General features: G+C 42.5%; 1 protein-coding gene across 1 annotated transcript in view; it reads right to left on the bottom strand.

Moving 5' to 3' along the window:
• The window catches only part of LRIG2 (leucine rich repeats and immunoglobulin like domains 2), a 175,912-nt gene that overhangs the window by 6,251 nt on the left and 149,866 nt on the right, over positions 1 to 19,795 (bottom strand). The window contains exon 18 of the mRNA XM_053706656.1: positions 12,278 to 12,490. Coding sequence (XP_053562631.1) covers positions 12,278 to 12,490 — 213 coding nt within the window. The remainder of the gene's footprint in view (positions 1 to 12,277; positions 12,491 to 19,795) is intronic.

Here is a 19,795-nt window from a genome sequence, read left to right as displayed (position 1 = left end):
GTGCACACGCTTGAGCTTACATTTCTGATTTTCAGCAAAGGATAACAAGAAAACAAAGAAAATATAATAGAAGTAAATTAGAAAGTTGTTTAAAATGTTATGTTCTATCTAAATCATGACAGAAAAAAAAACATAATTTATGTAAGAACTTACCTGATAAATTCATTTCTTTCATATTGGCAAGAGTCCATGAGCTAGTGACATATGGGATATACAATCCTACCAGGAGGGGCAAAGTTTCCCAAACCTCAAAATGCCTATAAATACACCCCTCACCACACCCACAATTCAGTTTAACGAATAGCCAAGCAGTGGGGTGATAAAGGAGTAGAAAGCATCAACAAAGGAAATTTGGAAATAATTGTGCTTTATACAAAAAAATCATAACCACCATAAAAAGGGTGGGCCTCATGGACTCTTGCCAACATGAAAGAAATGAATTTATCAGGTAAGTTCTTACATAAATTATGTTTTCTTTCATGTTATTGGCAAGAGTCCATGAGCTAGTGACATATGGGATATCAATACCCAAGATGTGGAGTCTTCCACTCAAGAGTCACTAGAGAGGGAGGGAATAAAACAAAAACAGCCATATTTCGCGGAGATAATAATCCACAACCCAAAAATAAGTTTATTTTCACTTTTGAAAGAAAAAAACTTAAATAAAAAAGCAGAAGAATCAAACTGAAACAGCTGCCTGAAGAACTTTTCTACCAAAAACTGCTTCCGAAGAAGCAAATACATCAAAATGGTAGAATTTAGTAAATGTATGCAAAGAGGACCAAGTGGCTGCTTTGCAAATCTGATCAACTGAAGCTTCATTCTTAAAAGCCCATGAAGTGGAGACTGATCTAGTAGAATGAGCTGTAATTCTCTGAGGCGGGGCTTGACCGGAATCCAAATAAGCTTGATGAATCAAAAGTTTCAGCCAAGAAGCCAAGGAAATAGCAGAAGCTTTCTGACCTTTCCTAGGACCAGAAAATAAAACAAATAGACTAGAAGTCTTCCTGAAATTTTTAGTAGCTTCCACATAATATTTCAAAGCTCTTACCACATCCAAAGAATGTAAGGATCTCTCCAGAGAATTCTTAGGATTAGGACATAAAGAAGGGACAACAATTTCTCTACTAATGTTGTTAGAATTCACAACCTTAGGTAAAAATTGAAAAGAAGTCCGCAAAACTGCCTTATCCTGATGAAAAATCAGAAAAGGAGACTCACAAGAAAGAGCAGATAGCTCAGAAACTCTTCTAGCAGAAGAGATAGCCAAAAGGAACAACACTTTCCAAGAAAGTAGTTTAATGTCCAAAGAATGCATAGGTTCAAATGGAGGAGCCTGTAAAGCCCTCAGAACCAAATTAAGACTCCAAGGAGGAGAAATTGACTTAATGACAGGCTTAATACGAACTAAAGCCTGTACAAAACAGTGTATATCAGGAAGATTAGCAATCTTTCTGTGAAATAAAACAGAAAGAGCGGAGATTTGTCCTTTCAAGGAACTTGCAGACAAACCCTTATCCAAACCATCCTGAAGAAACTGCAAAATTCTAGGAATTCTAAAAGAATGCCAGGAGAATTTATGAGAAGAACACCATGAAATGTAAGTATTCCAAACTCTATAATAAATCTTTCTAGAGACAGATTTACGAGCTTGTAACATAGTATTAATCACTGAATCAGAGAAACCTCTATGACTTAGAACTAAGCGTTCAATTTCCATACCTTCAAATTTAATGATTTGAGATCCTGATGGAAAAACGGACCTTGAGATAGTAGGTCCGGCCGTAACGGAAGTGGCCAAGGCGGGCAACTGGACATCCGAACCAGATCCGCATACCAAAACCTGTGTGGCCATGCTGGAGCCACCAGCAACACAAAAGACTGTTCCATGATGATTTTGGAAATCACTCTTGGAAGGAGAACTAGCGTCGGGAAGATGTAAGCAGGTTGATAACACCAAGGAAGTGTCAGCGCATCCACTGCTTCCGCCTGAACATCCCTGGACAGGAATCTGGGAAGTTTCTTGTTTAGATGAGAGGCCATGAGATCTATCTCTTGAAGCCCCCACATCTGAACAATCTGAGAAAACACATCTGGATGGAGAGACCACTCCCCTGGATGTAAAGTCTGGCGGCTGAGATAATCCGCCTCCCAATTGTCTACACCTGGGATATGTACCGCAGAGATTAGACAGGAGCTGGATTCCGCCCAAGCAAGTATCCGAGATACTTCTTTCATAGCTTGGGGACTGAGTCCCACCCTGATGATTGACATAAGCCACAGTTGTGATATTGTCTGTCTGAAAACAAATGAACAGTTCTCTCTTTAGCAGAGGCTAGAACTGAAGAGCCCTGAGAATTGCACGGAGTTCTAAAATATTTATTGGTAATCTCGCCTCTTGAGATTTCCAAACCCCTTAAGCTGTCAGAGACCTCCAAACAGCTCCCCAACCTGAAAGACTCGCATCTGTTGTGATCACAGTCCAGGTTGGGCGAACAAAAGAAGCCCCTTGAACCAAACGATGGTGATCTATCCACCATGTCAGAGAGTGTCGTACATTGGGATTCAAGGATATTAATTGTGATATCTTTGTATAATCCCTGCACCATTGATTCAGCATACAAAGCTGTAGAGGTCTCATGTGAAAACGAGCAAAGGGGATTGCGTCCAATGCTGCAGTCATGAGACCTAAAACTTCCATGCACATAGCCACTGAAGGGAATGACTGAGACTGAAGGAGCCGACATGCTGCGACCAATTTTAAACGTCTCTTGTCTGTTAGAGACAGAGAGTCATGGACACTGAATCTATCTGGAAGCCTAAAAAGGTGACCCTTGTCTGAGGAATCAAGAAAATTTTTGGTAAATTGATCCTCCAACCATGTTTCCGAAGAAACAACACTAGTTGATTCGTGTGAGATTCTGCAGTATGTAAAGACTGAGCTAGTACCAAGATATCGTCCAAATAAGGAAACACCGCAATACCCTGTTCTCTTATTACAGATAGTAGGGCACCCAGAACCTTTGAAAAGATTCTTGGAGCTGTTGCTAGGCCAAATGGAAGAGCAACAAATTGGTAATGCTTGTCTAGAAAAGAGAATCTCAGAAACTGATAGTGTTCTGGATGAATCGGAATATGAAGGTATGCATCCTGCAAGTCTATTGTGGACATATAATGTCCTTGCTGAACAAAAGGCAGAATAGTCCTTATAGCCACCATCTTGAAAGTTGGTACTCTTACATAACGATTCAAAATTTTCAGATTCAGAACTGGTCTGAACAAATTTTCTTTCTTTGGTACAATGAATAGGTTTGAATAAAACCCCAAACCTTGTTCCTGAGGAGTAACTGGCATGATTACCCCTGAAGACTCCAGGTCTGACACACACTTCAGAAAAGCCTGAGCTTTTACTGGATTTACAGGAATGTGTGAGAAAAAATCTTCTCACAGGAGGTCTTACTTTGAATCCTATTCGATACCCTTGAGCGACAATGCTCTGAACCCAATGATTTTGGACAGATTTTATCCAAAAATCCTTGAAAAACCTTAATCTGCCCCCTACCAGCTGAGCTGGAATGAGGGCTGCACCTTCATGCGGACTTAGGGGCAGACTTTGGTTTCCTAAATGGCTTGGATTTATTCCAATTTGAGGAAGGCTTCCAACTGGAAGCAGATTCCTTGGGAGGAGGATTGAGTTTTTGTTCCTTATTCTGACGAAAGGAACGAAAACGGTTAGAAGCCTTAGATTTACCCTTAGGTTTTTTATCCTGAGGCAAAAAAACTCCTTTTCCTCCAGTGATAGTTGAAATAATAGAATTCAACTGAGAACCAAATAAATTATTACCTTGGAAAGAGAGAGATAGTAATCTAGATTTAGAAGTCATATCAGCATTCCAAGATTTAAGCCACAAAGCTCTTCTAGCTAATACAGCTAAAGACATGGATCTAACATAAATTTTGATAATATCAAAAATGGTATCACAAATAAAATGATTAGCATGTTGCAGTAAGCGAACAATGCTAGATATGTCAGAATCCAATTCATGTTGCGCTAAATTTTCCAACCAGAAAGTTGATGCAGCCGCAACATCACCCAAAGAAATAACAGGTCTGAGAAGATGACCTGAATATAAATAGGCCTTCCTTAGATAAGATTCAAGCTTCCTATCTAAAGGATCCTTAAAGGAAGTGCTATCTTCCATAGGAATAGTGGTACGTTTAGCAAGAGTAGAAATAGCCCCATCAACTTTGGGGATCTTTTCCCAAAACTCTACAGATTTTGCTGGTAAAGGATACAATCTCTTAAACCTTGAAGAAGGAATAAAGGAAGTACCGGGCTTATTCCATTCCCTAGAAATCATATCAGAAATAGCCTCAGGAATGGGAAAAACACCTGGGGAAACCACAGGAGGTTTAAAAACAGCACTTAAACGTTTATTAGACTGAACGTCAATAGGACTGGTTACCTCAATATCCAAAGTAATTAACACTTCTTTTAATAAAGAATGCATATACTCTATTTTAAATAAATAAGTAGATTTGTCAGTGTCAATATCTGAGGAAAGATCTTCTGTTTCAGATAGATCCTCAGCAGAAGAGGATGAATTATTATGTTGTTGGTCATTTGAAATTTCATCAGCTAAATGAGAAGTTTTAAAAGACCTTTTACGTTTATTAGAAGGTGGAAATGCAGACAAAGCCTTCATAATAGATTCAGAAACAAATTCTTTAAAATTTACAGGTATATCATGCACATTAGAAGTTGAAGGAACTGCAACTGGCAATGTACTATTACTGATAGAAACACTATCTGCATGTAAAAGTTTATCATGACAACTATTACAAATGACATTCGGTGGAATAATTTCTACAATTTTACAACAAATGCACTTAGCTTTGGTAGAACCTATGTCAGGCAGCAATGTTTCAGCAGAAACTTCAGAGACAGGATCGGATTGGGACATCTTGCTCAATGTAAAAGAAAAAACAAACATATAAAGCAAAATTATCTATTTCCTTAAATGACAGTTTCAGGAATGGGAAAAAATGCAAAAGCATAGACCTCTTGATAGAGAAAAAAACAGGAGGCAAATATCAATGGAGTATTGAAATAATGAAAAAAATTTGGCGCCAAGGATGACGCATAACGTAACGTTAACTTTTCTGGCGCCAAAAATGACCGGAAATGACACACTTGCGTCACTAATGACGCCGCCGTGTGAAAGGTCACTGCGTCACGTATGACACCGGAAATGACGAAGTTGCGTCATAAACTTATCTTTTCGCGCCCAAAAAAAAGTTTGCGCCAAAAATGACGCAATAAAGTCTAGCATTTGACGCACCCGCGGGCCTAACACCCGCAATTGCAAAAAGTAGTCAAATTGAAAAAAAGACTAAACCCCAGGTAAGAAATAAATTTCTTAAAGTGTTTTCATTCCAAAATATGAAACTGACAGTCTGCAGAAGGAAATACATGAACCTGACTCAAGGCAAATAAGTACAATACATATATTTAGAACTTTATATAATTGCATAAAGAGCCAAACCATAGCTGAGAGTGTCTTAAGTAATAAAAACATACTTACCCTAAGACACCCATCCACACATAGCAGATAGCCAAACCAGTACTAAAGCAGTTATTAGTAGAGGTAATGGTAAATTGAGAGTATATTGTCGATCTGAAAAGGGAGGTAGGAGATGAATCTCTACGACCGATAACAGAGAACCTATGAAATAGACCCCCATTAAGGAAATCATCGTATTCAAATAAGTGATACTCCCTTCACGTCCCTCTGACATTCGCTGTACTCTGAGAGGAATCGGGCTTCAACAATGCTGAGAAGCGCATATTAACGTAGAAATCTTAGCACAAACTTACTTCACCACCTCCATAGGAGGCAAAGTTTGTAAAACTGAATTGTGGGTGTGGTGAGGGGTGTATTTATAGGCATTTTGAGGTTTGGGAAACTTTGCCCCTCCTGGTAGGATTGTATATCCCATATTTCACTAGCTTATGGACTCTTGCCAATTACATGAAAGAAATGTGGGTTTTATTTCCCTTTAAGTTCTGTTGTGTTCCTTTGCATTCCAATATGGTGAAATTTAGAAAGCAAAGAGAGAGGCAAGAAGAAAAAAAAATGAGAGCGAGCAAGAAAGAACAAGCAGATTGATCATGGTGAGAAAAAAAACGTGAAGACTGTGCAAAAACAGAATTTATGCTTACCTGATAAATTACTTTCTCCAACGGTGTGTCCGGTCCACGGCGTCATCCTTACTTGTGGGATATTCTCTTCCCCAACAGGAAATGGCAAAGAGCCCAGCAAAGCTGGTCACATGATCCCTCCTATGCTCCGCCTTCCCCAGTCATTCGACCGACGTAAAGGAGGAATATTTGCATAGGAGAAATCATATGATACCGTGGTGACTGTAGTTAGAGAAATTAAATCATCAGACCTGATTAAAAAACCAGGGCGGGCCGTGGACCGGACACACCGTTGGAGAAAGTAATTTAACAGGTAAGCATAAATTCTGTTTTCTCCAACATAGGTGTGTCCGGTCCACGGCGTCATCCTTACTTGTGGGAACCAATACCAAAGCTTTAGGACACGGATGATGGGAGGGAGCAAATCAGGTCACCTAGATGGAAGGCACCACGGTATGCAAAACCTTTCTCCCAAAAATAGCCTCAGAAGAAGCAAAAGTATCAAATTTGTAAAATTTGGTAAAAGTGTGCAGTGAAGACCAAGTCGCTGCCTTACATATCTGATCAACAGAAGCCTCGTTCTTGAAGGCCCATGTGGAAGCCACAGCCCTAGTGGAATGAGCTGTGATTCTTTCAGGAGGCTGCCGTCCGGCAGTCTCATAAGCCAATCTGATGATGCTTTTAAGCCAAAAAGAGAGAGAGGTAGAAGTTGCTTTTTGACCTCTCCTTTTACCAGAATAAACAACAAACAAGGAAGATGTTTGTCTGAAATCCTTTGTAGCCTCTAAATAGAATTTTAGAGCACGAACTACATCCAAATTGTGCAACAAACGTTCCTTCTTTGAAACTGGATTCGGACACAAAGAAGGCACAACTATCTCCTGGTTAATATTTTTGTTAGAAACAACTTTCGGAAGAAAACCAGGTTTAGTACGCAAAACCACCTTATCTGCATGGAACACCAGATAAGGAGGAGAACACTGCAGAGCAGATAACTCTGAAACTCTTCTAGCAGAAGAAATTGCAACCAAAAACAAAACTTTCCAAGATAATAACTTAATATCTACGGAATGTAAGGGTTCAAACGGAACCCCTTGAAGAACTGAAAGAACTAAATTGAGACTCCAAGGAGGAGTCAAAGGTTTGTAAACAGGCTTGATTCTAACCAGAGCCTGAACAAAAGCCTGAACATCTGGCACAGCCGCCAGCTTTTTGTGAAGTAAAACAGATAAAGCAGAAATCTGTCCCTTCAAAGAACTTGCAGATAATCCTTTCTCCAAACCCTCTTGTAGAAAGGATAGAATTTTAGGAATTTTTACCCTGTTCCATGGGAATCCTTTTCGATTCGCACCAACAGATATATTTCTTCCATACTTTATGGTAAATTTTTCTAGTTACAGGCTTTCTAGCCTGAATAAGAGTATCAATGACAGAATCTGAGAACCCACGCTTTGATAAAATCAAGCGTTCAATCTCCAAGCAGTCAGTTGGAGTGATGCCAGATTCGGATGTTCGAACGGACCTTGAACAAGAAGGTCCCGTCTCAAAGGTAGCTTCCATGGTGGAGCCGATGACATATTCACCAGGTCTGCATACCAAGTTCTGCGTGGCCACGCAGGAGCTATCAAGATCACCGAAGCCCTCTCTTGATTGATCCTGGCTACCAGCCTGGGAATGAGAGGAAACGGTGGGAACACATAAGCTAGGTTGAAGGTCCAGGGCGCTACTAGTGCATCTACTAGAGTCGCCTTGGGATCCCTGGATCTGGACCCGTAGCAAGGAACCTTGAAGTTCTGACGAGACGCCATCAGATCCATGTCTGGAATGCCCCATAATTGAGTTATTTGGGCAAAGATTTCCGGATGGAGCTCCCACTCCCCCGGATGAAATGTCTGACGACTCAGAAAATCCGCTTCCCAATTTTCCACTCCTGGGATGTGGATTGCAGACAAGTGGCAGGAGTGAAGCTCCGCCCATTGAATTACTTTGGTCACTTCTTCCATCGCCAGGGAACTCCTTATTCCCCCCTGATGGTTGATATATGCAACAGTCGTCATGTTGTCTGATTGAAACCTTATGAATTTGGCCTTTGCTAGTTGAGACCAAGCCTTGAGAGCATTGAATATCGCTCTCAGTTCCAGAATGTTTATCGGGAGAAGAGATTCTTCCCGAGACCATAGACCCTGAGCCTTCAGGTGATTCCAGACCGCGCCCCAGCCCACCAGGCTGGCGTCGGTCGTTACAATGACCCACTCTGGTCTTCTGAAGCTCATCCCTTGGGACAGGTTGTCCAGGGTGAGCCACCAACCGAGTGAATCTCTGGTCCTCTGATCTACTTGGATCGTCGGGGACAAATCTGTATAATCCCCATTCCACTGTCTGAGCATGCACAGTTGTAATGGTCTTAGATGAATTCACGCAAAAGGAACTATGTCCATTGCCGCAACCATCAAACCTATTACTTCCATGCACTGCGCTATGGAAGGAAGAAGAACAGAATGAAGTACTTGACAAGAGCTTAGAAGTTTTGATTTTCTGGCTTCTGTCAGAAAAATCTTCATTTCCAAGGAGTCTATTATTGTTCCCAAGAAGGGAACTCTTGTTGACGGAAATAGAGAACTTTTTTCTACGTTCACTTTCCACCCGTGAGATCTGAGAAAGGCTAGGACAATGTCCGTATGAGCCTTTGCTTGTGGTAGAGACGACGCTTGAATGAGAATGTCGTCCAAGTAGGGTACTACTGCAATGCCCCTTGGCCTTAGCACCGCTAGAAGGGACCCTAGTACCTTTGTGAAAATTCTTGGAGCAGTGGCTAGTCCGAATGGAAGTGCCACAAACTGGTAATGCTTGTCCAGAAAGGCGAATCTTAGGAACCGATGATGTTCCTTGTGGATAGGAATATGTAGATACGCATCCTTTAAATCCACCGTGGTCATGAATTGACCTTCCTGGATGGTAGGAAGAATTGTCCGAATGGTTTCCATCTTGAACGATGGGACCTTGAGAAATTTGTTTAGGATCTTGAGATCCAAAATTGGCCTGAATGTTCCCTCTTTTTTGGGAACTATGAACAGATTGGAGTAAAACCCCATCCCTTGTTCTCCTAATGGAACAGGATGAATCACTCCGATTTTTAACAGGTCTTCTACACAATGTAAGAATGCCTGTCTTTTTATTTGGTCTGAAGACAATTGAGACCTGTGGAACCTTCCCCTTGGGGGTAGTTCCTTGAATTCCAGGAGATAACCTTGAGAAACTATTTCTAGCGCCCAAGGATCCTGAACATCTCTTGCCCAAGCCTGAGCGAAGAGAGAGAGTCTGCCCCCCACCAGATCCGGTCCCGGATCGGGGGCCAGCATCTCATGCTGTCTTGGTAGCGGGCTTCTTGGCCTGCTTACCTTTGTTCCAGCCTTGCATCGGTCTCCAGGCTGGCTTGGTTTGAGAAGAATTACCCTCTTGCTTAGAGGATGTAGAATTTGAGGCCGGTCCGTTTCTGCGAAAGGGACGAAAATTTGTTTTATTTTTAGCCTTAAAAGACCTATCCTGAGGAAGGGCGTGGCCCTTTCCCCCAGTGATGTCTGAAATAATCTCTTTCAAGTCAGGGCCAAACAGCGTTTTCCCCTTGAAAGGGATATTAAGCAATCTGTTCTTGGAGGACACATCCGCTGACCAAGACTTCAGCCAAAGCGCTCTGCGCGCCACAATAGCAAAGCCTGAATTTTTCGCCGCTAATCTAGCTAATTGCAAAGTGGCGTCTAGGGTAAAAGAGTTAGCCAACTTAAGTGCTTGAACTCTGTCCATAACCTCCTCATAAGAGGATGCCTGATTGAGCGACTTTTCTAGTTCCTCGAACCAGAAACACGCTGCTGTAGTGACAGGAACAATGCATGAAATTGGTTGTAGAAGGTAACCTTGCTGAACAAACATCTTTTTAAGTAAACCCTCTAATATTTTATCCATAGGATCTTTGAAAGCACAACTATCTTCTATAGGGATAGTGGTGCGTTTGCTTAGAGTAGAAACCGCCCCCTCGACCTTGGGGACTGTCTGCCATAAGTCCTTCCTGGGGTCGACCATAGGAAATAATTTCTTAAATATAGGGGGAGGGACAAAAGGTATGCCGGGCCTTTCCCATTCTTTATTTACAATGTCCGCCACCCGCTTGGGTATAGGAAAAGCTTCGGGGGGCACCGGGACCTCTAGGAACCTGTCCATCTTACATAATTTCTCTGGAATGACCAAATTGTCACAATCATCCAGAGTAGATAACGCCTCCTTAAGCAGAGCGCGGAGATGTTCCAATTTAAATTTAAATGTAATAACGTCAGGTTCAGCTTGTTGAGAAATTCTTCCTGAATCTGAAATTTCTCCCTCAGACAAAACCTCCCTAGCCCCTTCAGACTGGTGTAAGGGCATGACAGAACCATTATCATCAGCGTCCTCATGCTCTTCAGTATCTAAAACAGAGCAGTCGCGCTTTCGCTGATAAGTGGGCATTTTGGCTAAAATGTTTTTAATAGAATTATCCATTACAGCCGTTAATTGTTGCATAGTAAGGAGGATTGGCGCACTAGATGCACTAGGGACCTCCTGAGTGGGCAAGACTGGAGTAGACATAGAAGGAGATGATGCAGTACCATGCTTACTCCCCTCACTTAAGGAATCATTTTGGGCAACATTACTATCAGTGGCATCATTGTCCCTACTTTGTTTGTCACATTTATCACATATATTTAAATGGAGAGGAACCTTGGCTTCCGAACATACAGAACATCGTCTATCTGATAGTTCAGACATGTTAATAGGCATAAACTTGATGATAAAGCACAAAAAACTTTTTAAAATAAAACCGTTACTGTCTCTTTAAATTTTAAACTGAACACACTTTTTTACTGAATATACGCAAAAGTATGAAGGAAATGTTCAAAATTCACCAAAATTTCACCACAGTGTCATAAAGCCTTAAAAATATTGCACATCAAATTTGAAAGCTTTAACTCTTAAAATAACGGAACCGGAGCCGTTTTTATATTTAACCCCTATACAGTCCCTGGTATCTGCTTTGCTGAGACCCAACCAAGCCCAGAGGGGAATACAATACCAAATGACGCCTTCAATAAGCTTTTTCAGTGGACCTGAGCTCCTCACACATGCATCTGCATGCCTTGCTTCTCAAAAACAACTGCGCATTAGTGGCGCGAAAATGAGGCTCTGCCTATGACTAGAAAAGGCCCCCAGTGAAAAAGGTGTCCAATACAGTGCCTGCCGTTTTTTTAACAAAATTCCCAAGATTAAAATAACTCTCCAAAGTTATAAACCATTAAATATGCTTATAAAGTAATCGTTTTGGCCCAGAAAAATGTCTACCAGTCTTTAAAGCCCTTGTGAAGCCCTTTTATTCTTATATTGAAAATTAAGAAAATGGCTTACCGGATCCCATAGGGAAAATGACAGCTTCCAGCATTACCAAGTCTTGTTAGAAATGTGTCATACCTCAAGCAGCCAAAGTCTGCTCACTGTTTCCCCCAACTGAAGTTAATTCCTCTCAACAGTCCTGTGTGGAAACAGCCATCGATTTTAGTAACGGTTGCTAAAATCATTTTCCTCTTACAAACAGAAATCTTCATCACTTTTCTGTTTCAGAGTAAATAGTACATACCAGCACTATTTTAAAATAACAAACTCTTGATAGAAGAATAAAAACTACATTTAAACACCAAAAAACTCTGAGCCATCTCCGTGGAGATGTTGCCTGTGCAACGGCAAAGAGAATGACTGGGGAAGGCGGAGCCTAGGAGGGATCATGTGACCAGCTTTGCTGGGCTCTTTGCCATTTCCTGTTGGGGAAGAGAATATCCCACAAGTAAGGATGACGCCGTGGACCGGACACACCTATGTTGGAGAAATAGGCAACAATAAACATAAGGAAATAGAAACAACTACAGAAAGTGTAAATAGATTCCCCCATCAGATCCTAATATAAAAGTTAATTAAAAACAAAAAACCTGCTTTAGTAGATAGATGGAAATATTAACACAATTGCTAAAGGAGTAACAGGAATACAAGAGCACTTACCGCCATTTCCTTTCACATCGCCTATTCTGTCATGGTTGGTGAGGAAAGCAGACAAGTCTGAAGCTGTAGTATCACGTGCAATGAGGCCAGGCAATGTTTCATCCAATGCGTCTTCCTCCGTGATATATGTATATGGGCAGTACTCCCTGGTCCTTGAGTAGATGTTAGCATTATCATAACAATCCGAACATATCATGAGGGGACCGCCACTTGCTAGAAAAAGATGCAGAAAATCATAAGTCTTTCAACAAAATTTTAAATTCATTAGGAATATGCAAAATGAGAAAATGCCCAATATGGAAGCTCTGTGGCTTAAAGGGACATTAAACCCAAAATATTTCTCTCTTTCATTATTCAGATAGAGAATACAATATTAAAAAAAAAAGTTTTCAATTTACGTTTATTATCAAATTTGCTTCCTTCTTATGATATTCTTTGTTGAAGAGATACCAAGGTAGGAAGTGTGCATGTGCCTGAAGCACTACATAACAGGAAATAGTGCTGCTGTTGATGTATAACATTGTAGCAAAACTGCTGCCATATATTGCTGCACACACGTGCACACTTTTGAGCTTACATCCTTGCTTTTCAACAAAGGATAAGAAAACTAAGACAATTTGATAACAGAAGTAAATTGGAAAGTTCTTTAAAATTGTGTGCTCTATCTGAATCATGAAAGAAAGAAAAAATTGGGTTATATGCCCCTTAAAGATGCAAAGGGCCTTTCTGTACTTTGTGTATGGATGTATTAACCCATGAAGTAACAGAGGTTTGACCATCCTGCAGTTGACAATTTCTACAAGGTAATTGGGTTAAGACATTTCCGCTAGTAACAACCTAGAAACTACAGTAGATAACAAATTAGTTGTTTACTTTTTTTCTAAATGGACATTACAGAAAACAACCCCAGCTGCATTTAAAAGAGCATTTCAAAACATATTACAGTGCAGTGATATTTAAAAAAATATATATTCCTGTGTTGAATAAATCAACTTTTTGTGAGGCATCCCTGTCAACCCGCAAATAACAGATACCTAGGTATAACTTGTACATAACTACAGTATGTTCTGTTAGTTTCACTTAAAGGGACATGATACCTAAATGTTGAAGCACTTAAAAGTGATGAAGCACAGCTGTCAAGAGGACTAGAAAATATCACCTGAACATCTCTATGTAAAAATGGAAGATATTTTACCTCAACGTTTCCTACTTATTTAAACTTCATTGTAACCCAAATGCTATTCCCAGGACTTGCAAGGCAGCATGCATCTAGCATGTGCAGGCACAGTCATGTTATTTTCAGTTTAAGTCTCATGAGAATACAGCAAAGCAATGCATGACCTCAGCACTGCTAATGCCGATTAGCTATTTTTTTAAACTTGCAGCTGGACAGCAGCTGAAGTATAATTGTTCAAAGGACACTTACTTTGGTGAGCTGAGGAAATTATGTGGTAAAATATTTTCTCTTCTTACATAGAGATGTTCAGATGATATTTTCATGTCAGCCTTTTAAACTTCTGCTGCATCACTTTCAAGTGATTTAGCATGAGTATTATGTCCCTTTAAATTTAAATGTCTTTTCCTCAACATTTGTAACTGTTATATTATATACATGACAGACATTTATAAGGACCATGTCCTTTTACTATTGAGTGGACTATTTTTTTCATTTTCAGTTGACTAGTAAATTATAGTGATATTTTTTCAACCATAGCATACCTTAGAGGCGATATGACGACCAGAATTTTTCAGTGCTTGAATTAAACAAAGATTCTTAAATCTAGGCTAACAGGACACAACACAACTTTTTATTTCTTACTCAAATGGTCATTTTAAAATGTATTCTTTTGTTTGTTTGTTTTTAAGTTTATGAGGTGTCTGCTTGTTAGCCAGTAAGCACATGAAAATCAAAACAGCTTTAGTTGAACTTTTTCATGCAGAAAAAAAAACAAATTATGCTTACCTGATAATTTCATTTTCATCTGTAGTAGGAGAGTGCACTGCTTCATTCATTACTTGTGGGAATTAAGAACCTGGCCACCAGGAGGAAGCAAAGACACCCCAGCCAAAGGCTTACATAGCTCCCCCCACTCCCCTCATCCCCCAGTCATTCTGTCGAGGAAACAAGGAATAGTAGGAGAAATATCAGGGTATAAATGGTGCCAGAAGAATAAAATAAATTTAGGTCCGCCCACTGGAGAAACAGGCGGGAGCAGTGGACTCTCCTCCCACAGATGGAAATGAAATTATCAGGTAAGCATAATTTATGTTTTCCATCTTAATGGGAGGAGAGTCCACTGCTTTATTCATTACTTGTGGGAACAAATACCCAAGCTCTAGAGGACACTGAATGAAAAAAATGGGAGGGTAAAAGGAGGCGGACCCTAAACTGAGGGCACCACAGCCTGCAGAACCTCTCTCCCAAAAGCTGCTTCCGCCGAAGCCAAAACATCAAATTTGTAGAATTTTGCAAAAGTATGTAAGGAAGACCAAGTTGCCGCCTTACAAATCTGCTCCATAGAGGCCTCATTCTTAAAGGCCCAAGAAGAGGCCACAGCCCAAGAAGAGGCCACAGCCCTAGTTGAGTGAGCCATAATCCTCTGAGGAGGCTTATGTCCCGCTGTCTCATAGGCCAGATGGATAATGCTCCTCAACCAAAAAGACAGCGAAGTGGAAGAGGCCCTCTGCCCCCTACGCTTCCCTGAATACACCACAAATAAAGACGAAGTCTATCTGAATTCCTTCGTGGCCTGAATATAAAACTTCAAGGCCCAAACCACGTCCAAATTATGAAGCAACCTTTCCTTTGACAAAAAAGGTTTAGGACACAAGGAAGGAACTATTATTTCCTGATTGATGCTACGAATCGACACGACCTTGGGAAGAAACCCCAATCCAGTGCAAAGAACAGCCTTATCAGCGTGAAAAAACAGGTAAGGAGGCTCACATTGGAAGGCCGCTAACTCCAGAGACTCTGCGAGCCGAAGCAATAGCCAGTAGGAATAGGACTTTCCAGGAAAGAAGTTTAATGTCAAGCGCATGCATAGGCTCAAACGGAGAACTCTGCAACATCTTAAGTACCAAATTTAAGCTCCAAGTCGGAGCAGAATTTCGAAAAACAGGTCTGATCCTAGACAGAGCCTGAACAAAGGACTGAATATCAGGAAGCTCTGCTAGCTTCTTGTGCAACAGTACAGATAAGGCCGAAATCTGACCCCTAAAGGAACTGTCAGCAAGACCCTTATCCAGACCATCCTTGAGAAAGGCCAGAATCATGGATACCCTACCCTTGTGCCAGGGATATCCATGTTCCTCACACCAGGACAAGTAGGTCCTCCACACCTTATGATAGATGTGCCAAGTGACCGGCTTCCTGGCCTGAATCAAAGTATCAATCACTCTCTCCGAAAATTCTCTCTTGGCCAAGACTAGGCGTTCAATCACCACACAGTCAGCCTCAGAGAATCGAGATTTTGGTGTAGAAATGGACCCTGAACCAGCAGATCCCTGCGACAGGGTAACCTCCATGGAGGAGAGGATGACATCCCACCAGATCCGCAAACCACGTCCTCCGCTGCCATGCCAGAGCAATCAGAATAACTGAAGCTTGCTCCTGCATGATGAGGGCCACTACACGAGGTAGAAGTGGCAACGATGGGAAAATGGAACTCCCAGGGCACCGCTAAGGCATCTATCAGCTCTGCCTGGGAATCCCTGGACCACGACCCGTATCTGGGTAGCTTGAAATAGAGAGTCTGGACGCCATGAGGCCTATCTCTGGTGTCAGATGGGATCTGATGCAGATCTCCGCAAACACCTCAGGTTGGAGAGACCATTCCCCTGGATGACACTATTGTCTGCTGAGAAAATACGCTTCCCAGTTGTCCACACCCGGGATGTGGATCGCTGAGAGCGAACTCCAGATTCTGAGATACTTCCCTTTCCCTCCTGATGGTTTATGTAAGCCACCGAGGTAATGTCCGACTGGAACCTGATTAATCAGGACGACCCCAGAGGGGGCCAAGCCCTCAGAGCATTGAATATCGATTGGAGTTCCAGAATATTTATCGGTAGACTCGACTCCTGCCCTGTGCCTTTCTGGCACCCCAAACAGCTCCCCATCCTGATAGACGCCTCCGTGGTCACAATCTCCCAGTATGGTCTCAGGAAGGATGTCCCCTGGGACAGCTGTCCTGAACAAATCCACCAAGAGAGGGATTCCCTCGTTCAGATGTCCAGAGATATCTGTTGGGATAGATCTGAGTGATCGTCGTTCCACTGTCTCAGCATGCATAACTGAAGAGGTCTGAGATGGAACCTGGCGAATGGAATGACATCTATACTGGATACCATGAGCCCAATCCCCTCCATACACCTGGCCACAGATGTCCTTGAGGAGGTCCGAAGGGCAAGACAGTTGGGCGCAATCCTGGAATGTATCTGATCTGTCAAGAATATCTTCATGGATATGGAATCTATTATTGTACCCAGAAATTCCACCCTGTTGCTGGGGACCATAGAACTCTCTCCTTCGTTTATCTTCCATTCATGAGATCAAGGAGAAGAAGAAGAGCCCTCAAGTGATCCTCTGCGATACTGCAGGACGGAGCCTGGACCAGCATATCATCCAGATAAGGAGCCACTGCAATACCTCTGGCTCTCGCAACTGCGAGCAGCACTCCCAGAACCTTCGGAAAACTCTTGGGGCAGTTGCCAGACCGAATGGTAGGGCCACAAACTGGTAGAATTGGTCCAGAAATGCGAAACATAGGAACTTGAAGTGGTCCTTGTGGATTGGTACATGAAAGTAAGCATCCTTCAGGTCTATTGTCATAAATTGTCCCTCTTGAACTAGGGGCAGAATCGATCTGATCGTCTCCATTTTGAACGATGGGACTGACAGAAACTTGTTTAGGCACTTTAGGTTCAGAACTGGGCGAAACGTGCCCTCCTTTGGGACCACGAAAAGGTTTGAATAATACCCCAGACCTCTTTCTGCTAGAGGGACTGGGGCGACAACTCTGAGAGGAGAGATCCCCACACAACTTAGGAATGCGTCTCTCTTCTTTGGTCTTGAGGATAGATTTGACAAGAGGAATCTGCCTTTGGGTGGATGAGTCTTGAATTCTATCCTGTAGCCCTGTGCTATGACCTCCAGAACCCAAGGGTCCTGCACATCTCTAGATAGTCTGCCCCCTACGAGATCGAGAGACGGATCTGGGGCCACCCCTTCATGCCAATTTTGTCTCGGCGGCCTTCTTACTCTGCTGGGTCTTGTTCAAAGAGTGAGCTGGTTTCCAAGATCCCTTGGACTGCCAGGTTTTCGCGGCAGGCTGCTGGCGTTGAGACTTGTCTGAACGAAAGGGATGAAAAGTAGAACCCTTAGGCTTATCATTCTTATCCTGCGGTAGGAAAGCACCCTTGCCCCCTGTGACCGTGGATATAATAGAGTCCAAACCATGACCAAAGAGAACCTTTCCCTGAAATAGAAGGGAGAGTAATCTAGACTTGGAAGTCATGTCCGCAGACCACGACTTTAACCACAGAACCCTATGGGCCAGAACAGAAAACCCTGAAGTCTTGGCATTCAGGCGAATACTCTGCATATTTGCATCATAGATGAACGAATAAGCTACCCTTAAGGCCTTAATTCGTTCCTGTATCTCCTCGAGGGGAGTCTTCACCTCGACCATATCTGACAGAGCGTCACACCAATAGATAGCAGCTCCAGCCATCGCAGCAACTGCTGATGCTGGTTGAAAAATGAACCCCATGAGTTGGAACATCTTCCTTAACATGGAATCCAATTTTTCGTCAATGGGCTCCTTGAACGAAGAGCTGTCTTCGAGCGGGATAGTCATTCACTTAGCGAGAGTGGAAATAGCACCATCCACCTTAGGAATGTCCCCCCACAGCTCATGCTGCGAGTCCGGAATGGATATTTTCTCACATTCATTCTTAATAAGACATCTTAACAGGAACTGGGAAGGTCTGTGGAACCACCCTGTCCTCATAAACCATATCTAGTTTAGGGATCGAAGGTTCCTCCAGCAATTTCGGCTCCGGAACCTCTATTGTAGCTAGCACTTCCTTTAGCAGAAAGCGCAAATGCTCCATCTTAAATTTAAAATCTGGCTCCTCCGAAGACAGAGGCCTAGATGTCGCCGATTCCAACCCAGAAAGAGCGACTTCCGAAGAGTCGGAGTCGTCTTCATCAGCGGATAATCTGTCAGACATACAGTGGAGTTGATGACCCCTGGGACGGATTGCTATGATTCACCTGTCGCTTGCGCTCAGCAGGGAGTGGTAAGGCATTGAAGGCAGCAGACACCGATGTCTAACTGATCAGAAAAATCTGGCGGCCAAAGGGCCCCTCCCGCGGGATTAGGATCGGCCTAGGGAGCTGCATGTGCAATCTGAGATGAATGTAGGGAACGCACCTCACGGGACGGAGAACCCTCAGATGTGGACGGCTCAGTTGTACTAAATACCTTGTTCCATTAGATATTGCAATCTTATCAAAGCATGTGGAACAGAGTTGAGCAGGCGGATCAACCGGGACATCCTCACAATATACACAGTTGTTAGGTTTAATTAAATAGGGAGTATCCTCTAACATATCAGAGTCTTCCAAAGCTTGCGCCTTTATTACAGACTAGATATAAGCTAAATGGCACCTTTATATCCCAATGGCCGGGGCACTCACCACCTACTTTGACCCGGACAACAGAGAAAACGCTTCGTCTCCTTCAACCACCTGTCAAGAAAGAGGAAGTTGAAGAGGCCGCACCCAATCACATGGAGTGCCTTGCAGGAACCGTCCCTGCACTAACGAGAAAACGTGCCAAAAAATGCTGCGCCAAAATCTCCAAAAACCTAACTGTTCGCACATTGACAGAGCCTCATCTCACACATGTCGCAGCATAAACACAATAAACAGTAGACAACATTGTACACAAATCCCCCCCTGTTCAATAACAACCATTTCTGGGGTATTAACCCTTGATTCTATACAGATAAAAGGAGACACTGTGATCCTGTTTTCTTACGTTATATGTATATAATGAAACGATCTTACCAAAATCTACGCCGTGGAACAGGAACACGGCCTTTCAAGTGTGACAGGTTAGCTAGTAGCGTCACTCCTGACATGGACGAGAGCAGAAAGCAAAACTAGTCAACGCCGATTGCTTATGGAGCTGTTAATCTGAGTCGGGATGGTTTTGCAGAAAGACTCTCCCTGCATCTCCGGACCCTAAGTTTCACCCATGCTCTCACTGAGAGGCTGACAAGACTACTTAAAACTCTAGTCCCATTGCGAAGAGTACTACCCTCCATAAGAGACAACTCCAAAACTTCCGACACTTCTCTGCCAACCTCCTGTGATGAAAGGCAAAGAATGACTGGGGGATGAGGGGAGTAGGGGAGGTATTTAAGCCTTTGGCTGAGGTGTCTTTGCCTCCTCCTGGTGGCCAGGTTCACAATTCCCACAAGTAATGAATGAAGCAGTGGACTCAC

This window comes from Bombina bombina, chromosome 3 (assembly GCF_027579735.1).
Source record: "Bombina bombina isolate aBomBom1 chromosome 3, aBomBom1.pri, whole genome shotgun sequence".
NCBI lineage: Eukaryota > Metazoa > Chordata > Amphibia > Anura > Bombinatoridae > Bombina > Bombina bombina.
Note: the sequence above shows the minus strand (reverse complement) of the source record. Positions and strands in the feature narration are given on the sequence as shown.